Here is a 25,616-nt window from a genome sequence, read left to right on the forward strand (position 1 = left end):
AAACAACCGTCTTTAAACAACACCGGCTGTTTAAATTGTGATTTTAAACAAGTTGTTCAAAATGTTGATCAACTAAGTGTTTAAACTTTAAACAACTCGAGAAGCTTAACATTTTAAACAACTCTCAGATCAGGTCACCCGTTAATCCGAGGTTGTTAAAACAAATTTTAACTGTGTATCTTTTCGTGCGTCATAATTATGACGCGTTTTGACGCGTTTTTACAAACCATATTCGTTTATATCATACCCATCCAGCTCATGATTTTTTTTCTTACCGCAAAACATTCACCCTCACTCGTGTTTATTCTGAATTTTGTAATTCCTAATGCTTCACCTTTTGCATGCATTCGGTGTATCTATTTTTCCTGAATCTTCCATTCTCAGTCTCTCGATTATAACATTGATTCATCAAATTAAATATATATTTTGATAAAAACAGAAGTGAACGAGTGAAAAGGAGCGATGGAGGGAAAGGGAGAGATTGGGGTATATGGGGCGAGAAGGAGAGAGAGAGAGAGAGGGAGAGAGAGAAAGAGATAGAGAGAGAGAGATAGAGAGGGAAGAGAGGAGATTATAGGTACAGAGATGGAGGGTGTGGGATAGGAAGAGGGAGAGAGAAAGAGAGTGAGAGAGAGAGAGAGAGAGAGAGAAAAGAGGAGATTATAGGTACAGTGATGGAGGGTGTGGGATAGGAAGAGGGAGAGAGAGAGAGAGAAAAGGGGAGAGACAGAGAGAGAAAGAGAGAGGAGAGGGAAGCGGGGACACAGAGAGGGAGGGGTGTGTGAGAGGGAGAGAGAGAGAGAGTGTGTGTGTGCGTGTGTGCGTGTGTGTGTGTGTGTGTGTGTGGGAGAGAGAGAGAGCAAATTATGTAGTTAGACTAAAACAATAATGTATCCTCATGACATATTAGCAAGAAAAAATAAAAATCCTCAATGCGTTGAATGATTGGCGATTCATGTTAGATTTGTGTTAATACAAAGAACCACACAATGTGAGTGATGGCAAAAATAAATCATAGTAGACTGTTAAGATTGGCATACATCACACTTATTTATTCATTCTGTCAAACACATACAGAATAATCGGGATAAAATATAAATAAATATTTGTTTCATGGTCGGAAAAGTTCAATCGCATACAAATTGCCCAGGAGAACAACCTCCACTCTCCAGAACGGAAGAAAGTGATCCGACATTCACTGAATCCCCTCAATCATAACAAAAGAATATTGGTCAACAAATCCTCAGTATTTGAAGAGAAATGATGTCTTTAAAAAAAATGATTTCAATCTTTTTACCCACTGCACATGATGATTGAGAAAACCTTACGATATTGTTTTGCTATGCGAACCAATTCAATATTCGGAAGACAAGAACGAAAACTCGGAAGAACCGGTTCTTCGAAATTTAATAGACTATCCAATTTCGGAAATGATCTCCACTAAAATGAGACTTGACTTTGGAGATGCTTATCCATGTAGACTTCATTAGCTGCACTACATGTTTTTCGAGGAGTTCAGTATCACCGATCTTCAACATTTTGAAAGGATGTAAAAGAGACTTTTAAAAGAAACTGATCCTCCATTGACTCCCAACTATCGCGGAAGAAGTGTCTGATCAGTCTGATTTTTTTTCATAAAGAAGGGGTTGCAGAAAGTTGGCTTTTACCGGCTACACGGCACAGCGGGGTGGAAGGGAGATCTTCAAAATTTGAAATGGACGACAATGACGCCGATTTCCAAATCTCTTACCGACTGCATCCCAATGTTAATTGTCAATATTATAAGCAAAGGAAGAGGCTTTAGTCGGATCTGTCCGATCGCAGAAAAAGAGTCCGGTTAATCTGATCTTCGGCGAAGTGAAGAGACGTTGGTCCATCAGGTTTTGATTGGCAGAACACGTTCGCCGTTGAAGAAGAGCTTAGCGAAACCGATCCTACATATTCGGAGGAGGAGGGAGAGGACTTCGAAGACGCTGATGAAAGACATTCCGATGTACAATCCCATGAGACCGCCGACACTACCAAGAACACTGGGGATCTGAGGAGGTAAAGACAGACAGAAACAGAAGCTTGAGTTTATAGAGTGAACGTGAAATATCAATTATAAGCTTTTTCTTTGAATGTTCCCAGTCATCCAGGTAGAATATTAAATAGAACAAAACATTAAGTGTCACGTGATACCTCTACAAGCCAATATGACGCTCGCTGACAAGTACCCTATTATATAACATTACAAATGTAATGTAATAACAAGTCTACTCGACTTCCTTTGTTTAGCTTGCCACGTTTCATGTTTCATCCAAGACGCTTCATCAGACCGACTGGTCTTTGGCGGCAATCTTTTTTTTTTTTTTTGAGGGGGGGGGGGGGCTCGTTTAGTAGTGGACATGAACGTCGCAAGATAAAACAAAGTAAGCCCAGTTGATATCTTTATAACACTTCATGTTATTAGCTTTCCAATCCTCTTCATTGAAATTTAAAGGAATGGAATCGTAGCATAGTTATATTACGAGGATTGCTCTTGAGATGTCCTCATATTTCAAATAAGACTGTAATCCAATGGCGACTCGAAAGATTATTTTTTAAATTGGACTCATTTTTAAGTCACGTGTGTGTGTGTGTGTGTTGTCCCACATACCAATTTCAGTGTGCAGTTAAAGATGGGGTTTACAGATAACAAGTAAATTATAGATACCCCTTGTAAATCTGATGCCGCTTGCGTTTTTCGTTACTCAAGAATGAAAGATGGACTGGTCGAACTAGGTCCTTTGTTGAATAGACACATAAGTCGGGACAAATCAATTTTTCACATACTCAGAAAATTGCAAAGCCTGGTAAGGGTATGAATAGTTTAGTTTGTCTACCCCTTCTCTCCTCCTTCATCCCATTCCACTGACTTCTTCTCACTATATATGCATTTTCATCCTATTTATAAAAACAATCTTTTTTATGGTACATTTTATAAGTACATTTCATAAGTGAAAACTTTTCTTTTTGTGTTTTTCTTGCTTCTCTTTCTCTGCACCCACACAGATTAAACTGATTGACGCCCTCTATGTCCAATTAACAAAAGTCTGGTTGATGAGGTCTTATATACTCACGGTGTAAACTGGAACCATTTCCACGAATTCGTAGTTTAGGTCCTCGTAAAAGATCTTTACACGAATGAGATTCTTGCTGTATTTGAAAATGAAATAGATATGCGATTTTAATTTTGTATGTTATTAATATTGGGTCGAATCAGGTATTAATCCTCACTACCAGGTCTCTCAGAGAGAACCTAAAGCCGTCGGCCGTCTGGTTGCTTACTTACAAGCATTTATGCTTTCTTAGCAGTCAGGTAAAAGAACCAACACAACCAACCATCAAATCACTGTTACTGATAAATGATAACATATTTTCACGAGATATACAATAAGTATTAAAATTGCCTTTCAGTGGATTTCTCGAAATTATATGCGATCGTGATCAACTGATTATGGGACTATTAGTATTCCAACTGAATGTGGGAGGATCCAAGATGAAATGAAAAAAAATATTCTGATAAAACGATATATGATCATTTTATTGTATTTTTTTGGAAATCCTATATGGTTTTAATTAATTAATTTATTTATTAAAAACAAAAATGCATTTTACAATTCTTTATTAATCGTCAATTTATTATGAATCTAACATAGGTCAAAGCAAGAAAGAACTATGTACACATATGTAATTGTACGCATTGTAACAATGTAGGTTTACGAGGGATTGAACCGGAAGGGTCCACTAACCTGCTCAGTTCGCTGCTTGCTAATATTCGTACGGCATTACTATGCGAAGATGCGTTCAAACGGCGAAGAAGATGCTCCTAACAAAAGAAGAAAATGATTAGAAAAATTAATGTACTTGTATTAATGAATGAACAAATTAAAAACTGAATAAATGCAATGTAGACAAAAACTAATTTGATAAATGACTTCTTCTACAACAAGGCGAAGCTGACAATGTTTAAACAAATATATCTTTGCCAGACCTTTACTGTAGGAAGGAAGTTTCAGACAGCTTAATCTTAAAGTAAGACCCTTCACATCGTAATGTAAGCATCTTACCTCATACCGTTCTGAGGGCCACAGCAAGGAGGATGCCGTCTTAACATATTTGGTTTCCCTGGAAGAGAGGAAGAGGAAGAGAGGAAGAGAGAGGGAGAGAGGGAGGGAGAGAGAGAGAGAGAGGGGAAAAATAAAATATACAGATCTATTAGGCCTAAAATAAAAACTTTTTGCATTGCCCTTTGGGTGCCAAAACATGGGTCGGTCGGTCGGAAAGTTTTTTGTTTTTTTAAACTTTTTTTTTGTCGCTGGGCCGATATTTTTCAGATTTGAATTTTTTCCCGCCCTCTTTTGACTGACATTTCTCAGTTTTTAATGCATTAATACATGTGTTTCAACGTCATCATTCCATTGATATCTTTTTCACCTCATAATTATCCATGGTTTGCACGAGTGAGAATTTTGGAATAATTTGAATTTATGCAATTATATCCCATTTAAACAAACAAAATACATATTTTTTTATTCATTAAATAAAAAAAAATCTAAAAACGTTAAAAAAAAAAAATTAAGATGCCGACCGTAGATTTTCAGATTTTTGGGTCGGTCGCAAAGGGCAATGCAACAAGTTTTTATTTTAGGCCTTAACATGAACGATTAGTGATCGAGGTGTCGAAGTTGTTACTGCTTTTATTGGTTGTTGATGGCTGTGATGTGATCGGGGATGTGATGGCGCTCTTTCAACATTCGGGACAGAGCCATATATACACAGAGATTGTCCAACTTGGTTTCACTTGGTCACAACATGGCGTATATTCTTTTGTTTTGTGCTTGCCCAACAAAGCAGCAGTCGCCCTATTGTGACCAATTCGAACCGGGCTGGCAAAAGTCTCCTAATCAATGGCACTGATTTAGGATGATGTTATAGACATCACAACTTGATTTGTATGAATGATTACAATTGCCAATCGATGATTTTAAAAACCAAACTTCTTAAAGCGTTTTTAGAGCTTTGGAAGGGGGTTTCGGGGGACTTCAAGGTTCTTGAAAGCATTTGCTACGAGTGCCCCGCGATAATTCTTTTTGTTTTCCGGGGGGGGGGGACCCTAAATTCCCTGTAGAACCGTTACTGCTAATATTGCATTAAATATATACTCATTCGGGGGGGGGGGGTCTTACATGATGCCCAAGCCCAGGTCTCGGTGGACAAACGGTATGTGTAGCTAAAATAGTTCGGATCTTGTTAATAGACCAAGGGCGTTAGACCGTACAACCTGCAGTAGGCCATACAAAGGGGATGTGTCTGATCGATGGCATTGTTGATGGTGATCTCATCGATTTGCTAATGGTTTGGAGTTTTGGACAAACTCAAGCGCGCTTCCACAAAGAATTTAAATAATAAAAAATATCGATAAGGGTTTCTTCGTGTGACCACCAATCAATATCTCGGTATACAACCTGGCTTTAGAAAGGACTACGATTGACTACAAACACGACACGTGAAGTGGCAAAAATCAGTTTTAGAATGTAGGTAAATATTTCTTCCAATATCGCATATTACGGTGGAGTTCACTTCACAATTCGCAAGTCGGAGTGTTTGATGAGAAGTTCCGCATTTAAATCATGGCCATGTTTAGCACTCCTTTAGCGTTAATGGGTTCTTATATTCACATAACTCAGTAAATTACATATAAATACAATTTGTAAATGTAGACGATGCTCTTGATATCACGAGAAGTGTTAAAGAATTTTTCTTTTTTTTCTTTCCTATGCCATTTCTTCCATGACATACAGACCTAATTTAAAAAAATTGTAGTTTTTATAAACTGTTTCTTTATCATGTGCAAATGTAAGATGTAAAGTGTTAAATATTGCAAATTCATTGACAAATGGCATTGATTTACGAGGTTTACATTATACTTACGCGCAAGGGGACGGACACACACAAGCCAATTCATCGTCGAGGTACCTGTCTTCAACGTACTGTCGGCACCACTCTGTATATTGACGATGGAGACCAAAAAGATTGGATGAATGAATAAGCAATATATAAATGAACTAACAAACAATTAAACAAACAAATAAATGAAAAATAAATAAACAAACAAACAAATAAATGAATATAAACTGAATTTGGTTTAAGAAATATCACGAGGTGTCAAGATTGGCACTTTTCGAATAATACTTATACTTTGCATGGTTTTGACTTTCATTCCGTCTTCATTATTGTGTGATTTGGAACAAATGGAGAGTTGTCTGACCCCATTTGACATGCAGCCATTTTTATCGATTCGTCAATGCAAATTTCACAGGTGAATATTATGATGTCGTCAAATATTAAAACTAATGACCTTTTTACTGATGATCAGGTTTCCTTCAAACTTTGAACAATCTGTTTACGCCATTGTTTTGCTTTTCTTCAAAGGAACTTGCTACAAAGTTTGGAATGCCAAATGATGGCCGTTGCACACGAGAAGTCACGGCCCCTGACGCAGCCTGACTTAGGAATGCGTCAGAGACTGGTGCGGTCAACGTGAGGGTGTTGTACAGACATGGATTGCAAAGCTGAATTACTGGTGTAAGGACAACTTCCTTCACACTCTAATTGATTAGCGCATGGTAATAGCGCAATCGAAATAACGAATCGTGTCCGAGGGGCATCGAGATAACAGACGTACAGGGAACTGCTACTTACGTTGCGTCGCGTTGAGCACGTCACATTTTGTCGGGTAATCGTCAAAGAATTGGTTGTCGACGCATCCACAGAATTGACTCAGATGGAGCTGATAACAAATCTTCTTACACGCCGCCTTCGAGTAAATGTATTCTGACGAAGTAAAGTTGGTATCGTCACCGTCAATAGTGCAATTCGTGTAGAAGCCTCCCAGGCGCTTGATATATTCCTTAGAGAGATAGAAGTGTTATACAGGAACAAAATTATCTTCTTCTGTCTCTCGTAAGTGTGAATTATAAAAAAAGGCAATAATATATAAGTGTTTTTCATAGCAAACCACTAAGAAACGAAATGAAAATAAGATAATCTTCCTTTTGGGGTTCTATACAGACTGCTGAGAAAGAGGAAGAGAGAGAGAAAGAGAGAGAGAGAGAGGGGTGGGAGAGAGAGAGAGAGAGAGAGAGAGAGGGAGAGAGGGAGAGAGGGAGAGAGAGAGAGAGAGAGAGGAGGGAGAGAGAGAGAGAGAGAGAGAGAGAGAGAGAGAGAGAGAGAGAGACCGATGGATGAAAGATAAAAAGGAGAGGGGCGTGTTGAAAAGTATCAATGGTTTTCCCTGGATATGTTTTTTTCTGTTTAAGCGACCTAAAAAAAAATATAAGACAATGTGGGAAGATAAAAAGCAAAGCTCGTGCATTATTGTACTCAGAAGTTTGTAATTTTCTTGGTACTTGATGCGATAAGACATAATATTCTGGGCGAAATGCCTAGTCCGCGGAGTATGTATTTCGGGGGGAGGGGGGTTCCTTTCTTCTAGATAATTTTTTCTACTTTTCCTGCTACAATTTGGTGTGAAATCAAAGAAGAAAAAAAAACGAAATGTCGTAATACCTGACGAATCCCGATCGACGTTCTTGTCCAGTTGACAACTCCAATGCGTCATCCTCCGGAAACGGAAATACGTCAGGGTGGTGAATGCTGACCTTTGCCCCCGTGTGGGGAGAAAGGATTCCTAAATACTCGGGTTGCTCCACGAAAAGCGTCAACTGTAAACCTAGAGGAAGCGGTGAGATAGAAATATAAATCATGTTACCGTCAACGAATGATAAGAGAAAGAAAGAAAGATTAGTAAATCAATCTATGTATACGAATAACTAATTAACTTACTAAATAAATGAATGAATGAATACATGAATGATTGAATGAAACAATGATTATGAGAACTAAATTAAAAAGAAAGAAAGAGTGAGAGAAGTTGCCCACATTTTTATTTAAGATACGTCGAAAAACAAATATAAATGCTACAAATAAAATGAGATTTCCTGGCCACCACGAAGTCTTTGGTTTTACAAAAAAGAGAAAAAGTTCACACTGCTTGAGGATTATGTTTTTGAAAAATTGGTTCTTGCTGTTATTAGGTTATCGTAAGATGCCCATTTGCACCATTTTGTCAATTTTTACATTCTGATTCTTTTATTACTCACATCCTATTTTTTTTACTCCCTCCCTCTGTAGTTTTTTTTTTATACCAGTTTCGACTTATTTTCCTTCTCATAGAATTAAATCATCCATAAAGAATCCGATTAAAAGGTTATCGGGTTCTTACCACTGAGTCCACCGGTTTTACCCGTGGTCCTGGTCTGGTTAGCCGGGGACAGAGCAGAGTTGAAGGTGAAACAATTACCGTAGTACCGATTCTGCCACACGTAGAAATCCTCACTAAAATAGAAGAAAGAAAAACGAAAACAACAACATAAAAACAAAGATAAAGATCAATGTATGATGTCTATATCTTTAATAATTATTATGAAAAGTGAAGATTAGATACACAGATATAATTACATCCCTCGTGGTCCCTCACAGCGGGGGTGTCTCAGCACAAGTTGCATTATGAATGAAAGAGCCGCGGGGGTTGGGGGGGGGGGGGGGGGGAGGTTCGACACCGACTAATGTTGTAAAAAGTGTTTCCGATAGAATACGTGCATACAAACAGATTTCCAATTGACCAGGAGCGTATCCGGACACCTACCCCCTGGACATCCAACCCCGGCTAACCACCCCCAGTCAACTACCCCCTATGACAACTACCGCATATAGGGCAACCACCCTCTAGGATGACTACCCCCAGGACAACTACCCCCGGACAACTACCCCCAGACAACTACCCCTTAGGACAACTACCCCCTAGAACAACTACCCTCTGGACAACTACCGCTTAGGTCAACCACCCTCTAGTACGACTACCCCCGACAACTACCCCACAACTTTTCCCTAGGATAGTTGTCCTAGAGGATAGTTTTCGTGGTGCCACCCATTCCCCTCATGCAAGTAACGAAACTCCTTGCAGTGGCGTATCTAACATTAAGTAAATCCGGGTATATCACTCCCTTTATCACAGCACACAAGGTTGCTAGGGATTCTATCCCGCCTATGTTTAGCCAAAAAAAAAAGGGGGGGGGGGGTCTGAGAAGTCGTGTGTGTGGGAGGGAGGGGGTGGCATCATTGACACATCTTATCAGATTTTGCTTTCGAAAAACAGATCAAGTGTTATTGAAAGAGAGAGACTCTTTGTGCAGTAGTGAACTAAACTCATCGCATATTCTCGTTCAAACGAGATATAAATAAAGTCGTTTATGAACCAACCTAATATTACACTGACGTCGATCAAAGGTACACTGTAGTACAAAATCTTCCAGCTGGTGACCGTAATCAGTTAGTTCTGCCCTCGTCGGGTTAACCACGTCGACGAAGTCGCTGTAGTCGTCGGCCCTCGATGACATATAAAAACCAGTCCAGTCGTCACCGCTGGTCACCGTGTCCCAGTTGTCAGCGTAGTATTGGAAGTCGGAAACGTCGGAGGGGTCGTACCACGAAAACATGTCATAGTCGATCGAAGCGGGCGGGCTACGCTTTTTCCGTTGAACACTACTCGAAGATTGTTCGAAACCGTTGACGAAGTCGGAGGAAAACCACCAGGAGTAGTCGTAGTCGGCACCGCTGACTCCGCCGTCGAGAGCAATCAGGCCTTCGAATCGAGTATCAACAAGCTGCGATCGCCTCATCATGTTCGCATTGCACACGGTCACCGCCGGAAAAGTTAGGCTGGGTCTTCCGACGATGTCGATCTTTGTCGAGTACGGCCACTGCAGGAAGTCGGTGATGATGTCGCTTCCCTGGATAATGAATACGACTAGGAATCCGATGCAGATAACAACCCAGCACAGCCGGTAGATAATATTGTCTTTGTTGACGATGTACTGAACACCGTGAATCGTAGTTTCGTTCCCGAAGTCAGTCAGGGATTTCCCCAAAGTGTCTTTCTCTTTGCCTCTCATCTCGTCGTGCACTTGTCACTAAACCTGCAAAACAGAGGAGAACATGTAACTAGAATACAGTCAATCCAGCTTAACAACAATGCGAAGAATGTTCAACGGTAATATCTGCGCATATGTCTGTGAATACGTTTTACTTTAAAACTCACCTATAATAACTAGGAATTTTCAACGCAAAAAAGAAAAGAATCTCAGAGATACATATTTTGGGCCTACTATACATGCATGGCATTAACCTTGCTGTATACGATATATGAACCAATATTTTTGTTAAAGGATACAGAAAGGAAGTAATAATGTTTTTCCTCTGCGAGATCTTTAGATGTAGAAAACGAATTATGTTACAAATATGTATAGTGTTTACTCTACATCATGTTATTCAAAAGAAGATTTGTTTTAAATCGTAAACGTAACGTCTAAGCTCTGCTAGCAAAGGCTAATGACAATGCACTATTGAATGTTTTTATTTTTGCAACAGAAATATGGCGCCACATAAATGGTGTGAACCGCCATGGATCATGAAAGATATTCTATTATCGGCTTCTGATATATATATTTGCGATCTACTCTCGACGACCCTACCCAAAGAAATAATTCACACTGGTATTGCCATTTCCATTATCACGTAGACAGTTTTCTTTCTTTTTTTCCTCTACAGGAACAATAATCAATAACCAATGATTCTGGACTGGTGGCCACATTTCATGGCGAAACAATAGAAAAGGAGACAACAGCGACCTTTTCTGTCTTTACTCGTTTGCCAAACGGCACAGAAAACATATAATGCTAAACCCCATTTACAAATACGGTGCAAGATGAAGTTGCGAACAACACACTCAGTAAACATTGGGATGTTTATCCCGTAGACTGGTAAACTGTTTTCACACATACAAAGAGTTGTTGTCAATAGTTTTGGGAAAATGAGTGAAACAGATCTGTGCAAATTTGAGGAAAATGCAATTTCAAACTAAAATGACTGATGTTAATAACTACACATATTCAACCGTTAGGAGGAAGAAAAGGAAAAGGGAAAAATCAAACAAACGAATTGCTAGTAATCTTTTCTCAAAGCATGCCAAACATGAAGTTTCTAATTATGTCCACTTGTCGCCTTTAGAAGAAGGATTAAGGTAGCCTACCAAATGTCGTAAAAGTTATAGCTCCAAATGTGTTTCATCATTTCAAAATCATTTGTAACTGTTGATCACCCTATAAGCTAATCATACCTTAAAATCCCTTGAAAATATGTGCATATACATGATAGGGCTTTCATACACCTGTAACAATCTGCATGCTTAGTGATTCGTGATTTAATGGAACATGCATAATTATAATGGACATGATGGATGAGATTCATATTAATAAATAAATGAACATAAACGTGAATATGAATAACTTACCCACATTAAAAAGATGTATGAAATCCACATTAAAATGTCCTGTTCCCCATTTGAACTCCATTGCGACCATTCCCGAAATGTGGTCCTTATCGAACGCCGTGACTAAAGAGGTTTGTCCGACTTCGACCAGGTTTCGGACTTAAGAATGCATATATTACACTTTTACGTCACCTGTGTTTACGTAACTGCTCCGATCTACATTGTCTGCCTATGGTGCTACTGATAATAAGGGGGAGAGTGACCCTTTGAATGGTTTCCTATTCTTCAATCCTCCGTGACGGTCTATTCTTTTATGTCTGGTGTTTTGTGAGCCGCATCCTTGAGGATGTTCCGAGCTAAAAATCGATTTTCGTCTCCAATTTGTTGTAGCGATCATGTCAACATACCGTTTCATTAACATATTCAAATGTTATGCATACTTTTTAAACAAACATTGATCTTGGCTTTCCCAAGGCTTGCCCGTCATAGCAACCCTTACCCTAAATCTAACTTGAAACCCAACTGCAACCCTAACTCAACATCTGCGACGAAATACGACCCTATGATATGGTATCTTGCCTGAAAACGTTTTATTTTGATTTCTGTCTCTCCCTTTCTCCCCTCTTCCCCCTCTCTTTCTCCCCCTCCCCCTCTCTGTTCCTCTCTCTCTCTCTCTCTCTCTCTCTCTTCCTCTCCCTCCTTCTCTCTTTCTCTCTCTCTCTCTATTCTATAATTATTCCTAAAATAATACAAAGAGATCAATAGAAGAAGCTAAAGTCTTATGGTTAAATTATTTGTTTAATACAATTTTAACATAATGTTTGTTTAGCGCCGTATCGGTATGTATATCGAATCAATCGTCTCTTTTGGCTCGTTTAACCCTCTTTAACAACTCGAATTCAATACGAAACACATCAAATATGTAAAGCACACCATGACAGCGGCATACAATTTCGTATCTTCACATTCTTTTGATTGGGTTAAATAGATTAAAGATGAAATCAATTTTCTTTTTTCTTATTTTGCGATTTTACGCGTATTAAAGTTAATACAAAGTTTTGGTATGGGTTCATGAATTTGGTTCAAATGAACATTTTGGAAGAATATGCGATTTTACAATATTCAGTTATTGTTGTCGCGGTTGAAATCGAGTCTGAAATGATGAAATTGTAAATAATACAGGTTTTATGTTGTATAACTCCTCTCAAGTTCAGGATATTAATTTAGCTTTAAAACAATGTTTCTTGACTATAATCGACCTATTTGCTATTCCCCGTTTGGGAATTATATATCACAACTGCATATTCTGAGATTTCATGGTCACAGCTACCATTGCATGGCCGTATACGGTAAGCTACTTGAAATTTATCAAAACTTACCGGGAGCACCGGTAAATGTGTATAGGCCCTATTCAATATTTCTCGAAAGCAGAAGTGTTTTTGGGGCTATTTTTTTAGTGCTTGTTATACATCCTCAGGGGCATCCAAATATCAACATTTTGAAGAATCGCTATCCGGCCATTTTCAAAATTCCCAAAACTTTGTATTACCTCCAAATAAAACACCATAACTTCGTTATGAGACATATCTCCTTTAACACAAACGTATACTTTTTAAAGTATAGCATGTATTCTACATATAAACTTATAAAGACGTCGTCTTAATTCGGACCGAACCTTATTTGTTCATACTTTAATCCTTCCTCTCCAAAGGGGTATTCTGCATTTATATTGCGCGTGTCTAAAGTATGAACTACATGTATTTGCAGATCGCGTCACGGCATACATAACACCTTCAGTTACTGTATTTGACGCACTAAGCAATACGTCATAGTATGAAATGGGCATTATTTAAAGTAAACGTGTATAACATTGTTTGGTAGCTAAACGATTGTGAAAGTAGATGGGATTGTTTGATTTAATGCTCAGACATGAAGTAAACAATCCTCTCCGAGTTGGTATACGTATACGTGTGCGTGTACGCCTGTATTTCGTCTACACAAGAAATTCGTGAATTAAAATACCTCACGACATGACACTTTTTGGTGAATGTGTATACTCAGAGGACGCCATTATGCCACAGCATTAGGCCAAATAACATAAATAACTATTTACCATTTGGCAATTGTTTTTCCAAGATGGCTGCCATGCTAATTATAGCTGGCTATGTGAGTATAATGATGCAATGTATGACAAAACAAATTATTTGTATCACTTTAGAAGCTATTTTATATATATCACAGGCTTTTTTGTGTGTGGCTTGTTTTCTTCTGAACAGTCAATAGTAAACAAAACAAAAAGGAGGCGGCGGCCAAAAAGGAGGCGGGCGTTATTTGGTCTTATACGTGTAGGTTAGCAAACGCTTCTTCTTCTTGTTTTTATTATCATTATTATATTAATTATTCTTATTATTTTATGCGTTTAATCAACTTAAAACAGCGAACCATGCACAGAAATTGAAATAAAAGTCACATACATAAAGTTATACTGAGGATTAATGCGGGCTAAATAAAGTTAAATTTAAATCATTTTACGAAAATTCAAATTTGAAGAAGAATTAGAAAATGATATCAATAATCTTGACAATATGCCAGTTAATAGGTTATTGCTGCGCATCTCATCTGATTATTCAAACATCAGTTCTAATATGAACAGGTGCAAATTAAATCATATCAATAATCTTGACAACATGTAACATAATCAGTTATAGCTATATTTGTTATACCAAGAAACTGTCACTGGACGTTTAGGCTTGCTTGTCTATTTCCTTGTATGTGGATAACATTTTTACGATATCATATATTTATATAAATGGCGCTATACAAATGCTGTTCATCATCATCATCATCATCATATATATTTATAGTAAATTCAGGGGCGGCAATCCACGGAGGCTGGAGAGGAGGGGGGGGGGGGGCTAGAAAAAAATGAGGGGTTTATTTTAAATGAATATATTTGAGACACGTAGCTAATCTAAAGTAATAATCTTCTGTGTTTATAATTGGGAGGGGGTAGCCGCCTACCCCATTTGGCTACCCCCATGCTGGTTAGCATGCTATCCACCATGTTTTTATGAGAGGCTGCACTCCATTGGAAAATAATAACTTTGTACAAAAGATCGTTAAAACGCATAGCTAATCTAAAAAAAAAGAATAATCTTCTGTGTTAATTGGGAGGGGGGGGGGGCTAGCCGCCTACCCTATTTGGCTACGCCAATGAATGGTCATCATGATATCTATCATGTTTTTACAGGCTGCACCCGATTTGGAAAGAAAAGTTTTGTACAAGAGATCTTTGAGACCCGTAGCAGTAAAAAGATGACCTCAAAGACACTGATGAACGACATGCCGGTGAAGAGTCCCATTAGTCCACCCCAGTTACCAAGAATATTGGGAATCTGGAAGAGATGACAAGAAACCGAGAGAGGGAGAACAGGTAGGAGACAGAAAGTTAAAGAGTGAGATGGAGGGCAAGCGGAGGGGGAGAGAGAGAGAGAGGGGGGAGAGAGAGAGAGAGTAAGGGAGAGATAGATAGAGAGAGAGAGAGAGAGAGAGAGAGAGAGAGAGAGAATTAATACTAAATCAGAATATCTTTTTCTATTTTATCTATTTATCTATCCATCTATCAATCATGATTTTTGTTTCTCCCTTTTTATGGATGAGGGGCTGGGGGTGAAGAAAAACGCCACATATCCTTTTGTTCAATATTACGTCATAATGTGCCTCCAATCATGTACAGAAGAGGGTGAGGCTATAGTTTGTATAAACTCTGGCAGAAGCAGAAGTTTTTTCTGCAGAGGGGGGGGGGGGGGGGGGGGGGAGGGGGGGGGGGGGGGGGGGGTGTTTGGAATTTGGTAGCAAACGCATTATTCGGAATACAAGGCCTACACTCGTAGTAAACACCGTTAAATGCCAACATTATTGGAGATTGAATCTGAATTCGTCCTATCTGAGGGATACTCACAGTATATCTTGGTACCTGTTCCACCACCTCGTTGTTAAGGGTTTCATAGTATATCTGAAGACGGATCAGATTACGCCTAAGAAAGCAAAACAAACAAAAGCCAACATTTAATGAAAATTACTTAGATTTCATGCTTAAAGGTAAAGACAAGTTTTGGAAACGCCCGGCACCCCCCCCCCCCCCCCCACTCTCAAATATTGAAATTGAAGCTCTTATAACCAATCATGTGAAAGAATATGTTTCGACTAATACGTGATGATACAAATTTTGCCGGAAAACCGCCTACTAATTGATATATTTGGTAAATTATCATATCGATCCGGCCTGGATAGATATCGCGAATGCACTTCAACATTGAACATTTGGGCATATATTTCTACTTTTTTGCGAATTCAGGTTGAAGTATTGCCATTTAATGCCCGGATTACATTTTGCCTGCGATTAGTCTAGGGAGCCCGTATCCTGTCCGTATTCGCTTTTCCGTGAGATTTGCGTACGGATTCACGGGTTCCGCGGCCTCTACGATTTTATTTCGCAGAAAGTTATACAAATTTGAAAAATCGTAAGCCCGTAGTCCGTATACATGTCGTAGGTGTCATTACACAATCCCAGCACGGGCACGGCGCAAGGAGGACTCGCGCTGATCGTGCAGCAAACGCACGATTTTTTTGGTGAACATGGAGGCAAAAAAACACGCTTAAAAACGGCTCGGCGGCTGCACAGTCGCCGCGCCTTCTCCGCGCACAACCTTTGCACGGAAGCTGCTCGGGCTCTGTACGATTTCTTTGCGAAGACTGCACGGCTAATGCATTGAAATTGCACGATTTGCGTACAATCTCCGAGCAGCCTCTAAAAGGATTTGCTCCGGCCTGCCCCCAAAGGCCACTACAAGAAATGGCACGATGCTCGTAGATAATGTAAACACAAACATCGTAGCCCGTAGCCTCCTACGATGCCCCCACAATCGCACGAAAAATCGTAGACTAATTTGTCGTACGGCGCTCGGGGCAAATATAATCCAGGCATTAACCTCCGAAGTCAATATTTAAACAATATTGAATGGATATTTAGCACCCAAAACCCTTTATAACTTTAATGAATACGGGCCCTGGTCAGAACAAACTCACGTCACATTTGTGCCACCGTGCCACAACACGACAGAACATTTGTGCAAATCATGGGTCATCGGGGGTTGTCGCAAGACAGTCCTACGATATTTTGAGCATCGTGGCATATTTAGAATAGAAAGGCATTTGAAGAGCCATGCTTTTCAGGATACATTTATATCTAATGTTCTTCCACACTTGCATAATAACAACCAAAAAACGCTCACAAATTATTGTTCACATCTTCCGAGAACTCAACCTTCTCTTTAATAACAGCAAATGTAACGTACCTTGCACTTTCCTCATGGTTTATCAACGTATACCGTATCAAAGGATGATTGGTAAACTTGGTTATGAGATGATTCTAAAATGGAATATATTGAAATCATATTAGCAGGGATTAGGAACACAGTTACATACCTCTTACTTGTAACATATAGGCCTAATTAGACTAGTGACAACACAATAGGGATACAGCTTATTAGCTTATTATGAGCTTTACCAAGACATGCACACATGAAACCCATTTCCTATTTTTGTTATAACTTTCTCTGTTGGCTGAAAATTGTCGTAGGGGAGGGGTAAGCGGACACTTTTTTTTTTTTTTTTGGTCTCGAAATTTGAAAATTTAACATTTTTCTTCGTTGGGGGGGGGGGGGTAAGGTCACCTTTTTTAGGTTAGCCGTGGGCATATTTTATTTTTTTATTTTTTTTATTTTTTTAAATAATTTAAAAAAATAAAAATAAAATAAAAAATCCAAAGGGGGGGGGGGGGGGGGGGGGGGGTTTTTAGGTTTTTCTAGGGGGGGGGGGGGTTAACACCCATAAAAATACCAAAGGGGGGGGTTTGAACCCCCAACCCCCCCCCCCCCCCCCCCCCCCCCTGCGTACGCCCCTGCCTCAGGTAGACAAAGGAACATCCCTTCCCTGCTATTATGTAAAAATGTGTAGAACAGGTGTCACATGCATATTCACCTGTTCTACACATTTTTACATAATAGCAGTGAAGGGATGTTCTTTTGTTGAGGGTAGAATGAGGATATTTTGTCCTCTTTCTTTGTCCGTGATGTTCATAGTGTTACTTCCTGCATGCATGTATATCGTCGAATGGAATCTAAAAGATTTCTAATTGTAGTCAACATGGGTAGTTAAGTACGTTGACACGCATGATCAGTCGGCGTTCGTCGTGTTCTTGTCCACTCAATCTAAAAGTCCCTAATGACGCAACGGAATGACGCCTCTTGGGGACTGGCTTAAATTACATTTTGACGCGGCGCCATTTTTATGGCGCTTTAGCCCGTCATGTTTAACCAAGGCTTTACATGTAAATATGACAATAATAACGCATTGTGATGTCCTCAGACTCACGATGAAAAAAATTAACACGAATCCTCCTACCATATATCTCGCTGATGGCCAGTCTATAGATGATATTGTTTTCTTGAAGTTCCTTTCCCTGGTCAGGGTAGAAATATTGGGGAAAAAAGAGGAACAACAAACAATAACGTTTTTTTTCTTCTTCTTTCTAATCAATAATTTTGATCAATTGATAGATAAGAGGTGTATAATTAATATATTGAGGACCTAATTTGTTAATTACACATTATAAACTTATATAATTCATTATAATATATTGTAATTATATCATCATCATTATAACACTATTATCATTATCATCATTATTATTATTGCTAATTTTATTATCATTTTCATTATTATTGGTAGAACTAGTAGTAGTAGTAGTAGTAGTAGTAGTAGTAGTGTCGTTATTATTATTATTATCATTATCATCATTATTATTAATGTTATTTTTATTATCATTATTTGTATTACTAGTATAACTACTTCTACTACTATTACTACTACTACTACTACTACTACTACTACTACATGTACAACTACTATAAGTAATCGTATTTCACGGCGACCTGATCCGAAAAAGGAGCTTTCAGTCGATAATCGGATTTTTTTTAAAGGTTACATAAAAAATTCAACCAAATCATTATTTAATCACAGTAAGAAGCTAGTTCAATCGTATAAGCAAGAAATAAATGCGACTTACTCGCATGGGAGTGGGCAATTACAGTACAGACACCATTGTTGATGTAGAGTTGATGTACCATAGAAACACATGCTCCTATCCAGAAGAAGAAAACAAAATAAAGATGACATATTTTGAGAATCAGATGTGGGGCGGATCCATTATTTTCACGTGGAGGTCAGAACATTCTGTGGCAAGCCTCAGTCACAATCAAAGTAAAAACAAAAAAACAAGTAAACAAACAATGAAAAAGATCATTGCATTTCATTTTGGGATGTCTTTTAGCAACCGTGCCCTCCCCCACCCCCGATGCAGTAATTTTGGTTGAGCATCTTGCCATATTAAGAATTTGAAGAGGTAGTTACACAATAAAGCTCATCAAGTATTTTTTTCGGGGGAAGGGTGTGGAATGTATACATAGGTTATAATGTGTGAGAACATGATCAATATGGACGATAATTTTGTTCTTATTCTGACAAAGTCTCATTGGGACACATAATTATTACTATTTAAATGTATTTTGATTGCAAGGCTCTTTTAGCCACGATCTATCCTTACCACAAAGGGTTTCTCCTCAAATCGCCAATAGAATTGAATTCTTACAATTATTCATCGAGACTGAACTTACGTTGGGTACTGTTGAGGACATCGCAGTGAGTGTAATCAAGTAAGATACCGTCCACACAGCCGCATATATTGATCAAACTCTGCTGGAAACACAACTTGAGGCAGTACGCCACGGTATAAATTGTGTTGGTGCGCGTGACGGTGAAGTTCGTGCCTGCACCGTCTTCTTCCACGCAATTTGTCATCCCTGAAATACGCTCTATCACCTCCTGGTAGTGATGCAAAACAAACAAATAAACAAGGAAATAAACAAAAGAATACACACAAGAAACAAACAAATGAATGTATGCGCAGTTAGTTCACTGATTTTAAATCTTGACTGTCTCCAACTTTTGGGTTCTTTTTTTCTCAGCTACAAGTTTCAACGGGGCAACATTGTGGTGTAACACAATAATCGCTTACTTCCTCTTCTATTCTATCATCTATCTTGGGCGAAGTTTACAAATCCCTGATCAACAAAAGTCCTGTTTTCCTGCATAACCTTAGTTACAATTAAAGACACATAATAGTCAGTGTCCATGCGTATTGCATCATAATTCGCTGGCACCAGATTTGGTTGAATTACCAATTAATGTGTCTGTGTGTGCACAAGTCTATCAAGCAGCGAAGCCATGGTCCACCAAAAACACGTCAATTTGCCTTCATATCTCAGGAGTGCGGCAAATTTTATATTATAATGAGAATTCATTAGGCTACGGTACAGTCCATTACACAAGACCTGTCTGTCGTAAAAGTGAAGTCCATTTTAGTGACTGACTGTTTAGGGGTAAACACCCAAGTGGTGTCAAATTCCCCTGAAGACCCCCTACTTTGAGCCTTTAATTGCAAATATCATAGATTCACCTCTCGTATGCCGATAGATGTCGCCATTCCAGTTCCCACATTGATCCCCTCATCCTCCGGAAACGGAAGTGTATTTTGAGGATGGATGGTGACCTTTGCTCCCCGACTCGGGGATAGAAGCCCCATATATTCATCCTCCTCTACCCAAAGGGTAAGATGTAAACCTATAGGTGAAGGTATTTCAAGAAGGGCGGAGGAAGAGCAGAGGAAGGGTTTAGAGGAGGAGGAAGAGAAGAAGAGGAGAGAGAGAGAGAGAGAGAGAGAGGGAGAAAGAGAGAGATAGAGAGAAAGAGAGAGAGAGAGAAGGGGAGAAATCATTCCATCATTATGGTGATCCATGATTGGGCTCATTTTCCTGTCTACTCTTCCAAATATACATTGCCGTGTGTATTATACTTAAGATATTGATAACAAGCCTGACAGTCGCAGTTACGTTGGAACAAGCAGGTAATGTTTCAATGACTAAACATATAAGTCACGCATTATGATTTCTCAGGTAATGACATTCATTAATCATCAAAGCCTTATGGGCGAAAAGATTGTAAAGGGCTTATAAACTTCTTGCTCTTTTTCACATCAAAACGTGTATACTATTCACTTCTGTTTCACATTATACAAAAATGCCTTTCAAAATTTTAAATTTGATTAATAGAGGATTGCGATATTCATAATGAGTAGTGTCTGACAAAGTACTTGGATTTATAAGTTCAAATATTTCTACTTCGTAATGAATAATTTATCATATAGAATTGTATTTACATGCATTCAAACTGTAACATCCCCACATGGAATCCCCCAAAACACAAAACATGTTTCAAAGCGATTAGAGTTTTTAAAATACTATATCATGATTAAAGGCAGGGTATTCTACGGGCACTACTTCAGATTTACGTATATCGCTAATTATGCTACCCACAATGTCCCTATGTATCGACAGCCATGTCCCACAATGCATCACCGACTGCATGACGCGCATGTGACAATGCTGGATTTGGTACAGGTACCGAAAATCGCTTTATGTATGCCTTCACCGAAAGATGACGCAATAGAAAATACATTACAGCATTGGTAATGATGTTGGTAAAATACCATGCCTTTAAAGCTGTTTATATCTGCTTAAAGATAAAGTTGAGTTATGGTCATGCAATTGCATTGTGAAAGAAACGGTGAGGAATCGATCAGAAAAAGTTGATTGTTTAGCATATAAGTATTGATATGTACTACAAGGCTTTGGAATCATCAAATTGATAAGAAACTTGGCCCAGTCTGGGTAAAAGTAACAAGCACTGTACACAGAAAGATGTATATGGTACTTCGCAAACATGTGGCCTAAAAATGTGGTCTTCATTTTTAAGCTTTTACATGTCAGATGTAGAATATGAAGGCATTTGAAGAGCCATGCTTTTCAGGGAACATTATTTTTTCCTCTGATATTCTTCCACACTTGCATAATGACAATAAAAAACTCTCACAAATTATTTGTCACCTCTCCCCAGAACTCAACATTTTATTTAAGGCCATTGATCCTTGAAAATGTATTCCAATTTTATGAACAGAATTGTTCGTGAATATTGTTAATTTTCAAAATAAAAGCAAAACAACACATTACAAAAATAATATCTACCTTTCAATAAATGAAATCTTACCATTTAAAGCCCCTGTCTTGCTGGTGGTAATAGCTTCTGCGGTTTCCATCATCCCAAAGTTAAAAGTAAAACAATTCCCATAATATCGACTCTGCCAAACCCTGAAGTCAGAACTGACAAAAGGAAATCGATGAATACGCTCATTTTGAAAAAGCTAGGAATATGAGTAGACGTTTAAAAATTAAAGGATAGGTAACGATTGAATTTTTGTTGTAAGTAAATATTCACAGACCAGTTCAGGTTGATACGATAAACCACTGAGATGGTACTAATTCAATTAAAGCATGATGAAATGAGCGGATGAATATTATAAATATAAAGTTGAAGTTATGGTCAAGATATTACCATTTTCCATTTCCCCCCTTTCATTTGTTTGAAATTCCTCTGAAAACTTAGCGAAGAGTTTTTTTCACAGGAGCTTAAAATTATTAGCGTCCGCTCTTTGTTAACTAAAATAAAGGAAGGCTGACTAAAAAGTTTTAAAGGCCTTACCCAAATCTATAAATTGGTTTTAAATTCCAACAAACAAAATTATTCAAGCAAATATTGTCACTTTTACTGCTTTTGATTTTCTAAATGATAAATTCACACATTGATACGCACCTCATATTACAAGGCTGCTGATCATAAGTGCACTGGATAAGAAACTTCTCAAGTTGATGTCCATAGCCCATGAGCTGTTCTTGCGATGGGTTGACGACGTTGATAAGATCGCTGAAGTCATCGGCTACGGATGCTGAGTAGAATCCCCACCAGTCGTACAGGCCGTTCACCTTGCGCCAAATGTCTTCACTTCTTTCTGCTTCTCCATCTTCCCTTTAAAGGCATCATTTAACAATGTTAAATCTGATATGGATGCCCCTATGTGTTACATTGAAGCCCTAAAAATGCGCTTTAAAATGATCATGAAGTGCCTCAAAATATTTTTAAAATCTTTGAGTGACCGGTTTTACCATACACATTTCCCCCAATGTTATAAAAACCGTCAGGAAATAGTTTTTGAAATTTCGATTTTCAATCATAAATATCTTGTAAATCAGACAGGCGATCGGCTTGTAAAAGACATTGGATTCCTGACTGACCTTAAGGTTTTTAATCATGATTGCAACATGAGCTAAATCCAGAATTTTGTTTAAAAGCTGAGGCAAAGATACCCAATCCCTTTAAATGTTTTTTTTGAGGGGGGGGGGGCGGTCGGAAAGTGATATAATAAAACAAAATTAGTATAAGGGCGATTGGTGCCTAGCGATTGCCAAGGCTAAGAATTCCGTTCCAGAAACAAATTATTTGCCTTGTTTTGTCTATTTCCCCTTATCCAGATGAGCTAAATCTAAAATGTACGCAGACCTTTTCTCCGTTTGCCAATTATAGGCCTACCCTTACATTTTCTTTTCGTATGAACAATTTATACATTCCACTATTCCCCTCATGTATCGTTGTTCATATTAATTTGATAAATTTTCCCTCTTTTTTTTTTTTTTTACAGACATTGATACAAGAATGTTGAATTATGTTAAATTTCACTGAATATTCAGGGTGTTGATGGGTCCCAAATGCGATTGATGACCATCGGAAGTAAAGGGTTACACTTTGTACTAAAGCTATAGTATTCAGTAATTAATTTTTTCAAGGAGACTTACACTTCACTCTCTGACCGATTGTTATCGTCGATGTCGATGAGGCCCTCGTAATTTGTATCGTAGAGCATCGATCTCCGTATCCTATTCGCGTTGCACACCGTCACGGCAGGGAAAGCCTTGAACGTCTGCTGTACGATGTCGATCTTCGTCGAATACGGGGAACTCGCGTAATCACCATAGACGTTGAAGGCCTGGATGACGAAGAGGACGAAAGCTAGGACGATGATGGCGAGCCAGCACAGACGGAAGAGAAAATGACCGCGGGCGATCATGTACCGCACTCCATGTACGGTGGTTTCATTACCGAAGGTATTCACGGAGCCTATCACGGTTTCGTTCTGGAGATCGTCGGAGCCCATGCTTCAACCTCTTTACTTGATAATTTGTGTTTGGAGTCTTGTAACTTGAGCAGTGACGTGTATGCTTGATTTAGAATGCATTTAGCTTTCAAAGTTTTTTACACGCCCACTTTAAAGTTCAACAATTTTGTTTTTAATAACGTGGGATAGCCATGGATTCTCTTGGTTTCACCATACTTACTACAGCAAACAAACAAACAAACAAAAAACGCTAATATTCACGCTTTGAGGAATTATGGTAAACTTGGAAGGATCCATTTTGATCTAAGAAGTAACCCAGATATGCAGCATTCCTTCCGCAAATTCAGGTCTATATCTTATACTTCAATCACACCTCCAAACTGATTGCAATCCGACTCCAAACCGACCGATTCTTGGTCAGTCGTCATAATATGATTTCTAGCTTGGTCTGTTGTCGGTCGGATGTCCGTTTCCTCGGCGTGACTGGAGAGTAAGAATTAAGTGGGCGACCGCTGATATAATCTACGATTCTATCAACCGCGATCAAATATTATGAAGAAGGTAAACCGTATTAACAATCCGCCGCGGCAAAATAAAATAACATAAATGTCGTCCGATTCATATTGCGGTATCTTGTAACTCAGAGATAAATAAGTATGCTTTGTGGTTTTCGTGTGTGGAACAAATGCGCTGTCCAATACGTTTCACAGTGTATATATCGCAAGTTTCAATTTTGTAACATGGTGTATATTGAACAAAGAAAAATACAAAGTACACGTAAAAGTGTGGAGCTTGCCGCGGTTTTGAGAACATTTATCCCGTCATGTGTCTACAAGGCTGTTTAAAACACGCTCAACCATTATGGCGATAATGATGGTTCGGAGAGATATGATTTCTTAGTCGGTGCAATTTACTCAGATAATGTCATCGTGACTCATCTAATGTTGGTATGGTAGTGGAATGAATGAGGTGACATTGTCATTCAATTATCTCTTATCGATTAGCGAGGATGAAAGGGGAGGTGAAAAGAGACAAAAGAGGACGAAGTATTAGTGTTGAAAGAAAGAGAAATGAAATGGCAGTAATTAGTGGAGTAAAGAAAAAACAGAGAAACAACATTAGAAAGGAGACAGACAGAAAGATAAGAAACATAGAGAGAGAGAGAGAGACACACACACACACACACACACACACAAATTAGACGCAGAGAGAGAGTTAGGGAAAGACAAATTGATATACAACGTGAAGTACAAAGAAGAGAGAGAGAGAGAGAGAGAGAGAGAGAGAGAGAAGAGAAGAGAGAGAGAATTAATATAGAGGCCGAGAACAGAGTTTGAGAGTAATGCTTCTTGCTAATTAACAATTTAAAAAAGTAATGAACAACGAAATTACTATAATACTTCGAGATGACCATTAACGTCAGTACAAAAAAGATGTAACTTTAATTAGAATTGAGCTTCACTTAAGAAATAAGTAGTAATCAGCAATATTTCTCAGTCAATTACCCGTCAATAAGCCTTTACAATAGTGTGTTATAGCTACACTAATTAACGACATTGTGCCCGCTGGATGTGAAGTATCTCGACAAAAAAGGAGAAGAGTGAAGACGCAGAAATTATAGCAGAAAATAAGTTTGGATTTTGGGTAGAAGATCCAAAATTGGACGGATTCTCAAAACAAAGTTAGCTGATATCTTGCTAGACATTGACAAATTCTTGATGTGGAGCAATAAGTCAGTAACGTTGTTCCATTTTCTGATCCCTGGTATACCAACTAGACTTTCCTTTTCCTTTGCTTTGTAAACTCCTATAGGTCACATCTTAAACAGTGGATTGGAAAAGTGTGCATTTTGAATAGTAATAATAATAATAATAATAATAACTTTTACTTATATAGCGCTTTTCATAAAACATTTATATCAAAGCGCTTTACAATATTGATACAATTAAAAACTATAAAACAGAGTAATGACAAAAAACAAATATAAAGTGAAATTATGAAAACATAAGATAAGGTAAG

General features: G+C 38.4%; 2 protein-coding genes across 2 annotated transcripts; both read right to left on the minus strand.

Moving 5' to 3' along the window:
• Window positions 1-1,025: 1,025 nt before the first annotated feature.
• Window positions 1,026-10,037, minus strand: LOC100891438 (amiloride-sensitive sodium channel subunit alpha). Its single transcript, XM_030977089.1, has 9 exons — window positions 9,346-10,037; window positions 8,309-8,421; window positions 7,686-7,756; window positions 6,727-6,934; window positions 5,956-6,028; window positions 4,092-4,149; window positions 3,774-3,850; window positions 3,102-3,177; window positions 1,026-2,038 (listed from the first exon to the last, which is right to left on the minus strand). The coding sequence occupies exons 1-9, from the start codon at window positions 10,035-10,037 to the stop codon at window positions 1,877-1,879; spliced, it is 1,530 nt and encodes a 509-aa protein (XP_030832949.1). The 3' UTR covers window positions 1,026-1,876.
• A 4,427-nt stretch (window positions 10,038-14,464) lies between these two features.
• On the minus strand, window positions 14,465-24,453 carry LOC580984 (amiloride-sensitive sodium channel subunit alpha-like). The gene is made up of 10 exons (XM_011681424.2): window positions 23,278-24,453; window positions 22,241-22,453; window positions 21,638-21,750; window positions 19,992-20,155; window positions 19,150-19,357; window positions 18,543-18,617; window positions 17,879-17,936; window positions 16,771-16,844; window positions 15,375-15,450; window positions 14,465-14,808 (listed from the first exon to the last, which is right to left on the minus strand). The coding sequence occupies exons 1-7, from the start codon at window positions 23,634-23,636 to the stop codon at window positions 17,902-17,904; spliced, it is 1,167 nt and encodes a 388-aa protein (XP_011679726.2). The 5' UTR covers window positions 23,637-24,453; the 3' UTR covers window positions 14,465-14,808; window positions 15,375-15,450; window positions 16,771-16,844; window positions 17,879-17,901.
• Between the last annotated feature and the right edge of the window lie 1,163 nt (window positions 24,454-25,616).

This window comes from Strongylocentrotus purpuratus, unplaced genomic scaffold (genome assembly GCF_000002235.5).
Source record: "Strongylocentrotus purpuratus isolate Spur 01 unplaced genomic scaffold, Spur_5.0 spur5_scaffold_9, whole genome shotgun sequence".
NCBI lineage: Eukaryota > Metazoa > Echinodermata > Echinoidea > Camarodonta > Strongylocentrotidae > Strongylocentrotus > Strongylocentrotus purpuratus.